A 13,114-nucleotide genomic window follows, 5' to 3' on the forward strand; every position below is an offset into this window, starting at 1 on the left:
GTTTCCCTAGCTCGCTCTTTACAGAAAAAGATAAGTGGGTTAAAGGACTAGTTCGCACACAAAATATCATTATTAACTTCACTCAGTGCTCCAAACATGAATAAGGGGGGGGGAAAAAGCACTATACAAGTCTCTTCCAGAAGCCCTGAACCAGATAATTAAAATCTTCAGGATGCGTGTTGAAATAGATTGGAAGTAAATGATACATTTTGCAGGACAGTGGGGTCTCCCTCAGAATAGTTGATCGGGTTGATACTATTCATAATCTGAAGGTAGTGGTGTCTAATGTTAGTCTTTTACCGACAAAAACATGAGACATTTTAGATACTCGAATGAGCTCAAGCTGAACTATTAACACTGGTAAAGGGAAGTGCTTTGCTAGTGGGTTAATTCTCAGCCAAACGCATCCGATATGTACATACAAACCATATAAATGTAATATTACAGCTTGCAATATGTACAAAGTGACAAATGAAACCAACTTGCACTAAGTTGGATGCTAGTAAGACCGTGTGAAACTATATGAATATGCGCTGGATACAGATTAAACTACTACACAAAGAATTCATAAAATTACATTAATAGCGAACTCAATTTTATGCTATTCAGGCACTCGGATTTTTACAAGGACCGTTTTCACTTAAAGGGAAACTCCACTTTTTTTGGGATATAGGCTCATTTTACAACTCCCCCAGAGTTAAAGAGTTGAGTTTTACCGTTTTTGAATCCATTCAGGCAATTTTCTGATATTTAGAAGAATATCAGAAACCAGACAGTTTCTGGTCTCACTGACTTCCATAGTAGGAAAAAAATCCAGACCAGAAACTGTCTGGTTACTGATATTCTTCTAAATATCAGAAAATCTGCTGAATACATTCGAAAACGGTAAAACCCATCTGTTTAAATCTGGGGGAGTGGTAAAATGAGCCTATTTCCAAAAAAAGTGGAGTATCCCTTTAAGTTGTTTTGTAAAATCTTGGTTTAATTGTGAATTAAAATTAGATGCCATGTGTGTCAGTACAATAGGCTAAAACTTTATGAATATGACTTAAAATTAGATTTTAGATTCCTTTAAATTAGATTTAGACGCTAATAAATTGAGATGGACTCATTCCACTTGGATGTCTTTATTATAAAGTCAAAGCAACTACCAATTTTGTAGAAAGGAACTCAGTGCATGTAAATACAGATATCTGTACATAAAATATAACAAAAGTCTCTTAAAAACGTACAGTTGTATATTTACAGTGCTACATGAGGAATGAGATGATGCTTACCATGTAGTCTAGTTTGAAACAAAAAAACAAAAAGAGGCAATGAAAACCCTTAGTACAATCGATTGGTCCATCTTTTTTGACGTTGTTTTTTTTTTTTTTTTTTTTGCTTTGAGTTGATTGTCTTAGGTTTTATCTCATCTGAAAAGGAAAGAAAAATGCTAAAAGTCCATAAGAGCAGCCAAACATTTTTATAGACGAACTGCTGCATATCGGTTCCTCCTCGAACCTAAGAGATGGTCATTGTGCCGTTTCTCCTGGAGACGCTGTCGAAAGGCAACCCCAACTCTCTGTCGTCAAAGTCCTCCGTGACGTCATTATGTAGCAGCTCATAACTGGAGTGGTTGTGTGCGGCGATGCCGTTTGACACCGGCCCGTTCTTCTCGTCCTTCCTGATGGACACAGCCAGTGTCGCCAAGCTGATGCTAACGTCCTTAAAGGCGTGCAGAAGAAAGATGCCCACTATAATCGTAAAGAAACCGCTCATTGTGCCGATGATGTCATCGACCCCCATGTGTTCCCATTCTTTGAACAATATGGCAGAGCAGGAGAGCACTGAGGTGGTGAAGAACACGTAGTAGATGGGCGTCACCAGGGATGTGTTGAAGATGTCCAGTGCTTTGTTCAGGTAGTTGATCTGTGTGCTAACACAAGCGATCAGGCTCAGCAGCAGAAGCCAGGCCAAAGGCTTTCGCAACACTGGCTTCCCAGCGATGGCCTCTTTAATGGTGATGCCCAATCCCTTCACGCAGGAGACGGACAGGGCACCAATCACGGAGCAGATAGTGATGTAGACCAGGATGTTGGTCTGCCCGTGGCGTGGGCCCACTACGAAGATGAAGATGAGCGCTACGATGATGACGACTGTTGCAAAGACCACAAAGCCTGGAGAAAAGACAATTATGATTAGTTGTACACAGCATAAATATCTGTACACAATCTTACAAAAGTTTAGGGTAAAAAATAAATGAACACTTTTCAATTCCGCAAGACTTTATTAAATGGTTACAGTAAAGACAAAAATTCTATTTCAAATCAATGTTGTTTTTTTTGCAATTTCTATTAAATCAATAACATCACGGTGTCCCCCAAAAATTAAGCAGCAAATGTTTCTGAAGGATCATATAACACCGAAGACTGGAGTAATGTTAAATGTAAATGTTAAAATATATTAAAATAGGAAACAGCTGGTTTCCTTTATGTATTTTTGATCAAATAAAGATAGCCCTGGTGGGTATAAGAAACTTACTGCCCCCTAAACTTTTGAACGATTGTGTGACTGATACAGACTGAGTCTGCATATTAATATTACAATAGCTCAGTTCCTGGAGGGTCACAACCCTGCAGATTTTAGATCCACCCCTGCTTTAATACACAAACTTGTGGTTTTTAAAAAACCATGAAGGACTTGATTCGCTGAATCAGGCGTGTTTAATTAGGGTTGAGGAGAAACCCTCCAGGAACTGAGTTTGACAGCCCTGCAATAACTGAATCCAGCAGTTTCTATCTGCACTGCTGCTGAGTCACATTCCTGGAGGCCCTTCAATGTCTTTACATGTCATAGTTTACCTGGATCAACCAGTTTTTTGGCCATGTCTTCCAGGCTGTCCATTTCCTCCTCTTGAGGTGCGTGTATCACCATGGTAGTGGAGCCCAGGATACTGAGCAGACAGCCAAGCTTTCCGTGCAGGTTCAACCTCTCTGTCAGGAAGTACGAGGACAAAACCGCACTGCAAAACAGCCAAACATTCAACTTAGTCAGGATAGTTCGCCTAAAAATATACACTCAACATTGTCATGTCTATAATATTTTTTGGAATTCTTAAGTAGGAATCTCAAAGAACCTGTACTTTTGGAACAAAGTTGATCCTACAATTATGAGTAGCTCTTGATTTTACAGTCCTGTTCCCTCTGTACTTATTACAGTAATTATAATAACTAGGTACTAACCCTGAACCTACTCCTAAACCTCACCTTAACCCCTGTAGTCTTTTATTACCTAGTATTTTCTTAGGCATGAACACTGTGAGTACACATATTGTGTAATAAAGTGCAACCGAATTATGACAATTACTATTATATATTGATTATCTGACTTTGTGTTTGTAAAATGCATTAAAAAAAGTGCGATACATTAGCCTTCACGTATTTACCATCTTTATTAGTTGTTCTCACAACAATTGTCAGGTTTTCATGATTTACTATGTAAAGATTTTTTACTAAAAAAAAAAAAAGAACCAATAAAATTAGCATTCCTAGAAAGAAAATGACTTTTTCCTGTCAAGAAATCTCATATTTAAAATTATGCATAAATCCAGGTTTTTCCGAAGTAGAAACACAGTTTCCACAACGCTTTAGATTCTAGTCTAGAGAACATTTGATTGGACAAAAGATGTGATGAGAAGCTGAGGTCCATGGTGATGTCATAAAAGTCCATGATCCATTTTAGCGGAAGTGAGAGACTGTACGTTAGTTTTGAATGCTTATATTCCCTATTGTTTTGGTATACACAAGCTTATTCATAAGGCTAACATATTCAATACTAGAAGCTAAAAAACTTTCATTTACACTTTAAAGTCTACTTGAGACCCCTTTAGAAGTTTGTTGTGAATAAAATAGGTTACGAGACTATGTTGTAGCTTGTTTTGGTCCATTTGAGCAGATAACACCTTTGACATTAAGATATGTAGTAGTGTGAAGTTGGTTGCAACAGCTACTATTAAGCTTGTACTTAATTTACAAAACAAAAAAGGAAACCACCAAAATTAACCACTAGCATGAATCACATTCTGGTTGTGCGACAGAAACATTCTGCAAAAAAAACAATAGTTTGCACAAAGATTGACAAACCTGACTAGCACACTGAGAGCCCCGAGAGGAGTGACGAGTGTGGCGGGAGCAAAGGCATATGCTGCGAAATTGGCAGCTTCACCAGCCCCCACTGTCAAAACAGACAGAAATAAAATAGTTACTCTGAGACACAAACATGATAAATATATGCTGTGTGTGTATATCTGCTTCAGGTTTAAGATAAATACAAGTAATTTACTCTGTCACTTACTTGATAACAAGCCAGCCCACCAAAGCCATTCTTTTAGATATGCATGACCTCCTTGCCCTGGTAAAGCAAGATGATTCATGTTTCAAAATTATTCTATATTTTTTTTACAGTCACCAATTTGGTGTGACATACTTTCTGTAATTATTAAATTGCATTGAATTTCATGTATTGGCCTCCCTAGTTTCTAGATATCAACACTGAAAAAATCATTGACAACTAATTGGTTCAAACATTATAATGTCACTATTTTTGTAACTGCTTAGTCAAAGAACTAAAATGCTAAATGACATCACAGTTTGTATCAGTATTCCGTTATGGTCCAACATTAAAACATTTGCGTTCGGTAAGATTTTCTCCTGTTTTTGAAACAAAAAGTGTCTTTTACTTATCAAGACTGCGCTTATTTGATAATAAAACCAATTATATTAAAGATATCATTCTTCTATTTGCTTTCCATTTTAATATATGTTAAAATATAATGTATTCATGTGATGGCAAAGCTGAATTTTCAGCATCATAACTCAATCTTTAACGTCACATGATTTCTTATTAATATCAACGTTAAAAAGAGGTGTGCTTTTGTTTTGTGATGATGTTATGAATTTAGGGAGGGCAAATTAATTGTAGTTCCTAATATTCATTTAATAACAATACTATCTTAATATTAATAATTTAATACATCAATGGTAAAACGAGCCAATTATCGTATTGATTTCATCAAATGCATCTGCCATCGGCGATATCTCAGACTATCGGTGATACACGATACTATCGTCACAACCCTACTAAAGTAAAAGTAAAAAATGTAAAATGAAATAAACCTATTTATGTGTAATTATCAGAAATTAAACAAACACCTGTAAAATGTTTTTTTTTCCTTTTTTCGGTTGATTGTACTTTTGTAATTATCATATTTTACTAATTCATTTATTAGGTTATTATTAGGTTAAATATTATATAAAATAACTTATTAATAGCATGATCAAGAAATGGAACATAAACTACTCTATACACTAAATATGTATTTCAAAATGGTCAACTAGAATACAATACATGTTTTAAAAAACTTATTTAAGCAAAAACAAGTTTGAAATCAACTTGGGATATTTAAATACAACAAAAATGGTTAAAAGAGCTCCGCTGCTTATGTTTGCTGTCTAGCAACCAAAAAATGCTATCATATTACATGATACAACACTAGAATAAATTAAACTTTGTAAAAAAGTGAAAAGTCATTGGTTATAGTTTGAAACTTATTTTGTTGTCAATATAAATGGCACGAGTCCATATACAGTGATAAATATCTCAGTATGGTGAAGTCATGGAAACAGAGTTAATGATTTATAAAAAGTGTGTGGCAAGTGATCTATACTGTGCTGCACCTTTAAGTTAACAACAAAAGTTACTGAACAGGTGTGTCTGAATAAAACATCTCAAAAATGTTCACACCCATACCAGTTAAAACTCTGGCAAAATGGCGTATGATTTTCTGACACTGTAAGATTAAAAGCTTACATTAAGAATTAAGAAACATACCTGCTCGCATCGAGCCCTTCCTGGCCAGTCGAAGGAGCCCTTTCTTCTTTAAGATGAAACTACCGCCGATAAATATACTGGAGCTTATTGCCAAAGCAAGGCCTATATAGAAGTCGTACTTTCCTCTGTCTTGACCCATAGTGCCATTGGTAGAGTTTCCTCTCGTCACATTGACATACATGCACCGAAGATTCAATCCAGAGGAACAATCCTGGCCAACTGCTGAGCCTGGCAAGAAATAAAAAAAAGTATAATAATTATGTAAATAAATTCCAATAAGTTCCAAGTTAGGGATGAACTTTTCTCATACCGTTTTTATAAGAAATACTACTACACACATTACAGCTCACAAGATCTGAAATTTCATTCATGTCAACACACACACACACCCTGCTCTGAGGGAGAATGAAGAATGACAGTGTGTGTGTGTAATGCAGATTAATTGACAAGATGACATGAGCAGTAAGTTACAGGAAGTGACTCAAAACACTGCAGGGTCGAAGTCCTACTACACATGTTGACTTAAAGCGAATGGTATCAGCAATAATAGTGACTTTTCCTTCCGTCATTTCAATACAATGAAAGATAGTCAATGCGTGTCCACGTAAAAAGTATTTCAGGTTTGTTTCAACATAAGGCCAGCCCAATTTTAATGACATAATTTTGTTTTTAAGTGAACTATCCCTTTAAGGCGCAAAACATGAGCATACAGCTGATCCAGCAAACTTTACAGCGGTACAAAACACCATGTCCATTTTTCCTAACGTTAAATGTAAACCAGCCATCTCTTAAGGGTCAACATATAGGCGATGTCTTCTTGATATGACAACATGATGAGAATTACCTTATTCATACAGTCAAACCCAGCCAGATAGCTTAGCAAATTAGCTTCATAATTCACAGCAAAACACGCGTGGCTAAAGGAGGTTATTGAATCATTCTGAATACCTAGTTCAATTCCAGCGATCAGCTCGACATCGTGTCCGGTCACAGAGATTTCACGGTTTTGACTTTCACATTTTCTCGCGACCATGAAATTCAGACGCGATGTTGACGCGAACGTATGCAGACCCACCTACACAGCAGCGATGAGCGAATCGTTCTTTTGAGTCGGATCTTTTCAAACAATCGGTTGAACCGGATCACAAAACTCGGTCTGAACAATTCTTCCATTAATTAGACTGAAATAAAAAGATACAAATTAAATATTTATTAAGTAGTAGATTACTTATTTATGTTAGCTTAAACAAAATAAATTAAAGGGGCAGCACATGTCTACCACAGGCCAGAAAATTAAAAAAAAAAAAAATTAAAAGGGAGACATATGATGGTTGACTTTACTATAATGAATGTGAAATTTGGCATGGAACAATAACAGATACTTTTTTCTTCATAGAGGGTGCTGTCAGTGTCAACTGTCTGGTAACCAACATTCTTTAAAATATCTTGTTTTGTGTTCAAAGAAACAAACTCATTCAGGTTTGGAACAACTTGAGGGTGATTATGTTATGACATTTTTATTTTTGGTTGAAGATTATCTCTTAAAGATTCGAGAGAAGATGAGTAAACTGATGAGTCTTTATGAGCTGAGGATGGGGAGGAATATGTTCCAAATAAAACGTATTGTGTATGTTTTTGAATTTATTGTATGATTATATTAACACTGAAACGTAATTTAAAATTTGGTTAATCTAAATGAGTTAAATTTTCCATGTAGCCTACCACATGATGCAGCAAAACGCCATGACGTAAAAGAATCAACGAATGCATTCTTTGAAATGAATTGTTTGAGAGAGCCGATTAGAGAAGAGTCGGACACCCATCAGTAAAAGGAAAGCGGAAACGTACGCGCAACCTCTCTTTTGATTGGTCTTGTGTTAAAGTCTCCTTTTATGCGTTTAAACATTGTAAGAAAATGTAAAGTGATGTTGTAAAATGTAAACTTGTTTTTGTAAATAGATATGTTAAATCCTAAAAAAAAGTTCCCTCATCGCCTAATATCAAAGTGTATGATTGCTTTATGTTGAGCAGGAGGTGTATTCAGTTGCACGTAAGTAAACGACAGGTGCAGAAACCAGAAATAAACTGCAGGAACCTCTCTTTACACTAAAACAACGTATTTTGTATAGCAAATCAAAACACATTTAACGTTACAATGTAACGTTGTAAATATAAACAGGTAAATATGTTCTTAACAGGTAAATATGTTATTAACATGAAAATATATTAACATCGACAGATTGTAGAAATATAATACAACGGGTCTGGGTTTCATCCGGCAACCATTAACAACTACAGAGCAAACGAAAACATAGATTAAAATGAAACGCTACTTTAAAGAAATTAAAATAATAAACTGTGAATACAACCAGAAATGCCCCCATTGGAATACGTAAAAATAACGCACAACTTACTCTGGATTTGAAATAATTTCCGTTCTCTGATGGGACTGGATTAATTTAGGATACAGTGGGAAAGTCCATCGACAGATCAACTAGGTTAAAGAAGCCAGCTGTTGTCTCAAATGTAAGAAAAACAGCCCCTGCTGGCCGTCATCTCGCCATGCTTACAATTACATTGAATTATTGATGGTAGACTAACCAAAACTGTTTCCACAGAATTATTCCAGATGGAAATCCTTAAATTTGAATGATAATGAGACCAAGATAAACATTTTTTTTTTAAATTTAGAAATTGTGATTTATTCATGGTTGACTGCACACACACACACACACACACACACACACACACAAACAATCAAGCAGAGATTAATATAATATAAATGTTAGTTTTTATTTCCAATAAGAGATTACATTAATTATATATTCTAAATAAATTAAATAATTAGATATTCATGAAATCATTATATTATTATCCCTTGTGCTGTGTTGAAAAACCTATAACACCTTTTATGTTGTCAAAACTTTTAAAAATTGCTTGTTATGCTATATTGTCACCAAATATTGGATTCAATCTTTTTGTAAACTTTTCTTTCAATTTGGACAGGTTTTGTATTTTTTATTTTTGGAACGGATTGATTGTAGGCCTCGTTGACCTGAGCTTATGCAACTCATATGCAACGTCTTCAGTGAGTAAAACGCATTATTTGTGGATAATTTAGTCAATATTCAACAAAATATGGAACAATTGCACCATTTATTACACTAGTGCACTGTAATGTTTAATTAGGATGTTTGTTTTGAAATGCTTTTATTTTTTACAAAATGGAAAAAAAATGCTTATAAATCTCCTGTTATGCTATATCATAACCAAAATTGGATTCAATATTTTTGTGAATTTGTTTTCGATCAATTAAGGAAGGTTTCTAGTTAAACATTAAAGTGAACTAGTGTGATAAATTGATCAAAATAATTGTACATTTTATTCAATATTATTATTAATATACATTTTCGGGAAAAGAAAATCCTCTCCAGGTCAAAATGACCCAGACACAACATAAGAGTCAATCAATAAAAAGATATATTAAAAGAGATAAAATTGGTCATAATCAGGATATATTTCATATTAAAATACACTTTTTTATTTAATATGATGAAGTCTATAAAATGTTAAAAGGATGTCTCCCTTATTTGGATTTGGAGTGGTAAATTACTATTAACACACAAAATCCGATCTTTGTTTGTTAAACCAACCCTGTCAGTTATTTGTAAAAAAAAAAAAATGTACTCATGAGTTAGTCCTCTTTAGCTTTGGTTTGGCTCCAAGTAAGTGTAGTTTCTTGAGATATGCGTAATAAGGCAACACCCACAGACACTGTGATAAAACCACACAGAATACCCAAAAAGTCCACAATGCCGATTGCTGTCCATTCCCTGAAAAGAATAGCGGAGGCTATGATGACACAGGAGGTGAAAGTCACATAGTAAATGGCCTCAAACATGTTAGAGCTAAAGCTCTCCAAGGCTTTGTTGATAAAGGTGAACTGGATCAAAATACTGACTACGAGAATTCCCAGCAACCCCAGGAAGAGGTAAAGTGCTCCGCTATCACTTGTAGTTGTTCCACTGAAGGCCTCCTGAGCAGCCAGTCCCAGGCCTTTGCTGCTGGGCACAGTGAAACTCCCAAGGAGAGAACAGATGCCCACATACACCATAATGTTGGATTTTCCATGAACTGGAGACAGCCAACCAACCAGAATGATCAGCGATAAGACCACCAGTGAGATGTACACCAGGAACACTGCATCATGAGAAAGATCAGAAACATGGTATCAATGTATGAGAGTGAGTTAAAAGGGATAGTGAAAATTCTGTCATCATCAACTGAACAAAGAAACTCATAGAGGTTTAAAACAACATGAGGGTGAGTGAATGTAAATGATGACAGAATTTTCATTTTTGTGCGAACTATCCCTTTTAAGTTTATTCATTCACACATCAATTATTATAATGATGGTGAAGCCGGATTCATTCCAGAGAAAACAAAAGGACCTTTAAATGTCATATTTTGTTCAGTAAGTATATATGTGTTGCTATGCAAAAGCAGAACAGAAAAAATGAGCTGCAGATGCTCTTATCGTAAGTGATTTACACAAAAGTACAATAAGATGATTTCCATAACGACAATTCATGTCAGGTTTCTTTTGTATCAGATTTGTGTTAACCCTTCTTATTCTTAAAGGGATAATCCACCCAATAATGAAAATTCTGACACAATTTACATACCCTCAGGTTGTTCCAAACCTGTATTACTTTCTTTCTTCTGCAGAACAAAATATTTCGAATAATGCTGGTAAGAAAACATTTTCCCATTGACAATGTATTTTTTGTCCACACTGAAACAGTTTGGTTATCAACGGTCTTCATGATATCTTTTTTAGTTCCACATAGGAAAGAAAATCATACAGGTTTGGAATGACATGAAGGTGAGTAAATGATGACAGAAAGATGAATTATGGCTCCACCAGACATGTTTATCATACCTGGGTCCATCAGTCTTTCCTCTAGTTCCACTCTTGAAGTAACATTTTCAGACTTGGGTGAGTGAATGATGAGCACAACTGAACCACAACAGCACAAAGCACAGCCGAGTTTCCCTATGAGATTGAGATGTTCCTGAAGCAGCCAGGATGCCAGAACGGCCCTGATTAATGATGAAAAGACAAAATAACATTAATATATGTGCTCATATGCTGATTAATATGTGAAATAAATGTTGTTGCTGTAATATTTATTTTGAGATTGCTCAGCCCACTGCATTGAATACATTTCAATTAATGAAAAATATCTTAATATAAATATAATAAAGAAATTCACCCAAACAGGACTCCCAGGGCTCCAAGGGGAGTGACCACAACTGCCGGGGCAACATTGTATGCCAGAAAATTTCCTATTTGTCCCACAATCACTTGAAAAAAAAAGTTACTTTAATAATAATAGTTAAATTGTATTTGAAGATATAGATGTATTACTCACTGGCAAGTGTACCACACCACCACACACAATCAGCCAGGTAAGTTCCACCTGTAGTGACATAAATCATTATTTATTAAATATTGTAATATTAAATATTATGCCTACATCTGGACAGGAAGTGTAACTTATCTTAGGGAAAAAATAGGGAAATCTAGGGAATAGCGGTCTTCTAATGTGAAATACCTGATTTTCGGGCTCGCAGTATCCCCTTTTTCTGGAGTACAAAGGTGGATCCATTAATAAAACTGGACACAACAGCAATCGCAACACCAACTACTGGGAATGAAGTGTCGTCCATAAAGGTATGCGAGTTTATAAACGATCAGTGTAAGTCCTTAGATCACTTTTTGACTGGTGTTGATAAAGCCCTTATAGGCTTATGTTGTGGTGGACTGTGGACTTATGCGTCTAGAAATGCACAAAAATATATGAATCGGCATGCATTACATCCCGGAAGTGCATTCTCGGGAGTTCCTTACCAAACTAACGACCTCTACTGGTTAAAGGAGATGACCAAACTAATATCTAATACGGAGTCATTTAACAAATAAGGTTTTCGCATTTAAAGAAAATAAATCAGAGTTATATTTAAAAGGCCAATTCTGTGTCCCTGTGTTTCACGATACCTGTACTACAAATATGAGGTGGGTGCGCAGAGCTTCACGCTGTTAACAGCAGGTGGCGATCTGATATAAAAAGTAAGTTTACATGTGAAGAATGGAAAAAAAAGTGAGTTGTCACTTTGGCTGTCAGTCCCATGAGGGTAAATGTTGACAGAATTTTCTTAAAAATGACATTGAAACATTTATATTCACATAAATGTTCAAGTTTTAAAATGTAACATTTTTTTTTAAAGTTTATAACAGGGGTGCCCAATCCTGTTCCAGGAGATCTACCTTCCAGCTAAGTTCAGCAGCCCTGATCAAACCATAGGGATCAAACACAACTGAACCAGCTAATTAAGATCTTCAGGAGCACTTGGTCTACAGACAGGTGTGTTGGATCAGGTTTGAATCCGAACTCTACAAGTAGATCTAGGAACAGGATTGCCCCCCCCCCCCCCCTTGGTTTATGTGGATTGTTTATTTCTCTGAAGTATTATATTGAATTTAATAATTTTGTGCTTTTGGACAATTAGTGTATACATAGAAATCGAACATCTTCAATTTCCTGAAACCTATGCATGACAAAAAAAAATAAAAAATAAAAAAATAAAAAAATCATTGTTTGAGACATGGTTAGTATTTAATTTAAGCAATGATATGAATTTTAATTACAAATATTTATTTAATTCAGAACAAGGGCATTTTAAATATAGAGGATTTCATTTGTCCTACATTTTTACTCTACTTACACTGTATTAATGCTAAATTAATTAATAATGAAATAAATGAAAATACATTCAATTAAATAAAGAAGAATTGGTGCTGTGGTGTGGCATCTAAAACTCCCAATTCTTTTAAAATTAAGCATGCAATTGTATGACCCCTTATTAATTTTGACTATACTGAATGTACTTTATGAATTAATTTGTCACATCTCATGAGAACCTAGTGGAATAAAAAAAATATTGAAATATGGAAATCGTGACAGGTAAAAATACATATACACACTATTCCTTATACATACATTAATATACATATTTGCTTAAAATATAGACAAGTCCAAGAAAAATGCTTATTTGTGTTTTATAGTTTATGCGGTGAAACCATAGACCGTAAACGAAATATACGTCATTCTCAATTTTATAAAATCCATGTGTCTCTATCCCAGCCTGTGATTGGCCTTTGCGTCGTCCCGCCCTCCGA

At 35.2% G+C, this 13,114-nt stretch overlaps 2 protein-coding genes across 5 annotated transcripts; both read right to left on the reverse strand.

The window, feature by feature from the left end:
• Window positions 1-1,111: 1,111 nt before the first annotated feature.
• On the reverse strand, window positions 1,112-8,379 carry nipa2 (NIPA magnesium transporter 2). 4 transcript variants are annotated; one of them, XM_039689703.2, is made up of 6 exons: window positions 8,286-8,379; window positions 5,872-6,099; window positions 4,336-4,392; window positions 4,125-4,215; window positions 2,844-3,004; window positions 1,112-2,159 (listed from the first exon to the last, which is right to left on the reverse strand). In XM_039689703.2, exons 2-6 carry the CDS (start codon window positions 6,050-6,052, stop codon window positions 1,504-1,506), a joined length of 1,146 nt encoding a protein of 381 aa, XP_039545637.1. In that variant the 5' UTR covers window positions 6,053-6,099; window positions 8,286-8,379; the 3' UTR covers window positions 1,112-1,503. The 4 variants fall into 4 exon arrangements, with proteins under 4 accessions (XP_039545637.1, XP_039545636.1, XP_039545638.1 ...); XM_039689702.2 differs by lacking the exon at window positions 8,286-8,379 and adding an exon at window positions 6,820-6,978; XM_039689704.2 differs by lacking the exon at window positions 8,286-8,379 and adding an exon at window positions 6,716-6,739.
• Window positions 8,380-8,905: 526 nt separating this feature from the next.
• Window positions 8,906-11,982, reverse strand: nipa1 (NIPA magnesium transporter 1). The gene is made up of 5 exons (XM_039689707.2): window positions 11,490-11,982; window positions 11,307-11,354; window positions 11,148-11,238; window positions 10,814-10,974; window positions 8,906-10,071 (listed from the first exon to the last, which is right to left on the reverse strand). The coding sequence occupies exons 1-5, from the start codon at window positions 11,602-11,604 to the stop codon at window positions 9,566-9,568; spliced, it is 921 nt and encodes a 306-aa protein (XP_039545641.1). The 5' UTR covers window positions 11,605-11,982; the 3' UTR covers window positions 8,906-9,565.
• Between the last annotated feature and the right edge of the window lie 1,132 nt (window positions 11,983-13,114).

This window comes from Pimephales promelas, chromosome 8 (genome assembly GCF_988280905.1).
Source record: "Pimephales promelas chromosome 8, fPimPro1.hap1.1, whole genome shotgun sequence".
Lineage (NCBI taxonomy): Eukaryota > Metazoa > Chordata > Actinopteri > Cypriniformes > Leuciscidae > Pimephales > Pimephales promelas.

Excerpts from the sequence above, each read along its gene's own strand:
- nipa1 (XM_039689707.2), bottom strand. The coding sequence starts at position 11,604 with ATGGACGACACTTCATTCCCAGTAGTTGGTGTTGCGATTGCTGTTGTG. Across the intron at positions 11,239-11,306 it reads GTGGTGTGGTACACTTGCCA|TGATTGTGGGACAAATAGGA; the intron begins GTGAGTAATACA and ends TTTTTTTTCAAG. Across the intron at positions 10,975-11,147 it reads GCCCTGGGAGTCCTGTTTGG|GGCCGTTCTGGCATCCTGGC; the intron begins GTGAATTTCTTT and ends ATCATTAATCAG.
- nipa2 (XM_039689702.2), bottom strand. The coding sequence starts at position 6,904 with ATGGTCGCGAGAAAATGTGAAAGTCAAAACCGTGAAATCTCTGTGACC. Across the intron at positions 6,100-6,819 it reads GATCGCTGGAATTGAACTAG|GCTCAGCAGTTGGCCAGGAT; the intron begins GTATTCAGAATG and ends ATTTCTTGCCAG. Across the intron at positions 2,160-2,843 it reads CAAAAAACTGGTTGATCCAG|GCTTTGTGGTCTTTGCAACA; the intron begins GTAAACTATGAC and ends TCTTTTCTCCAG.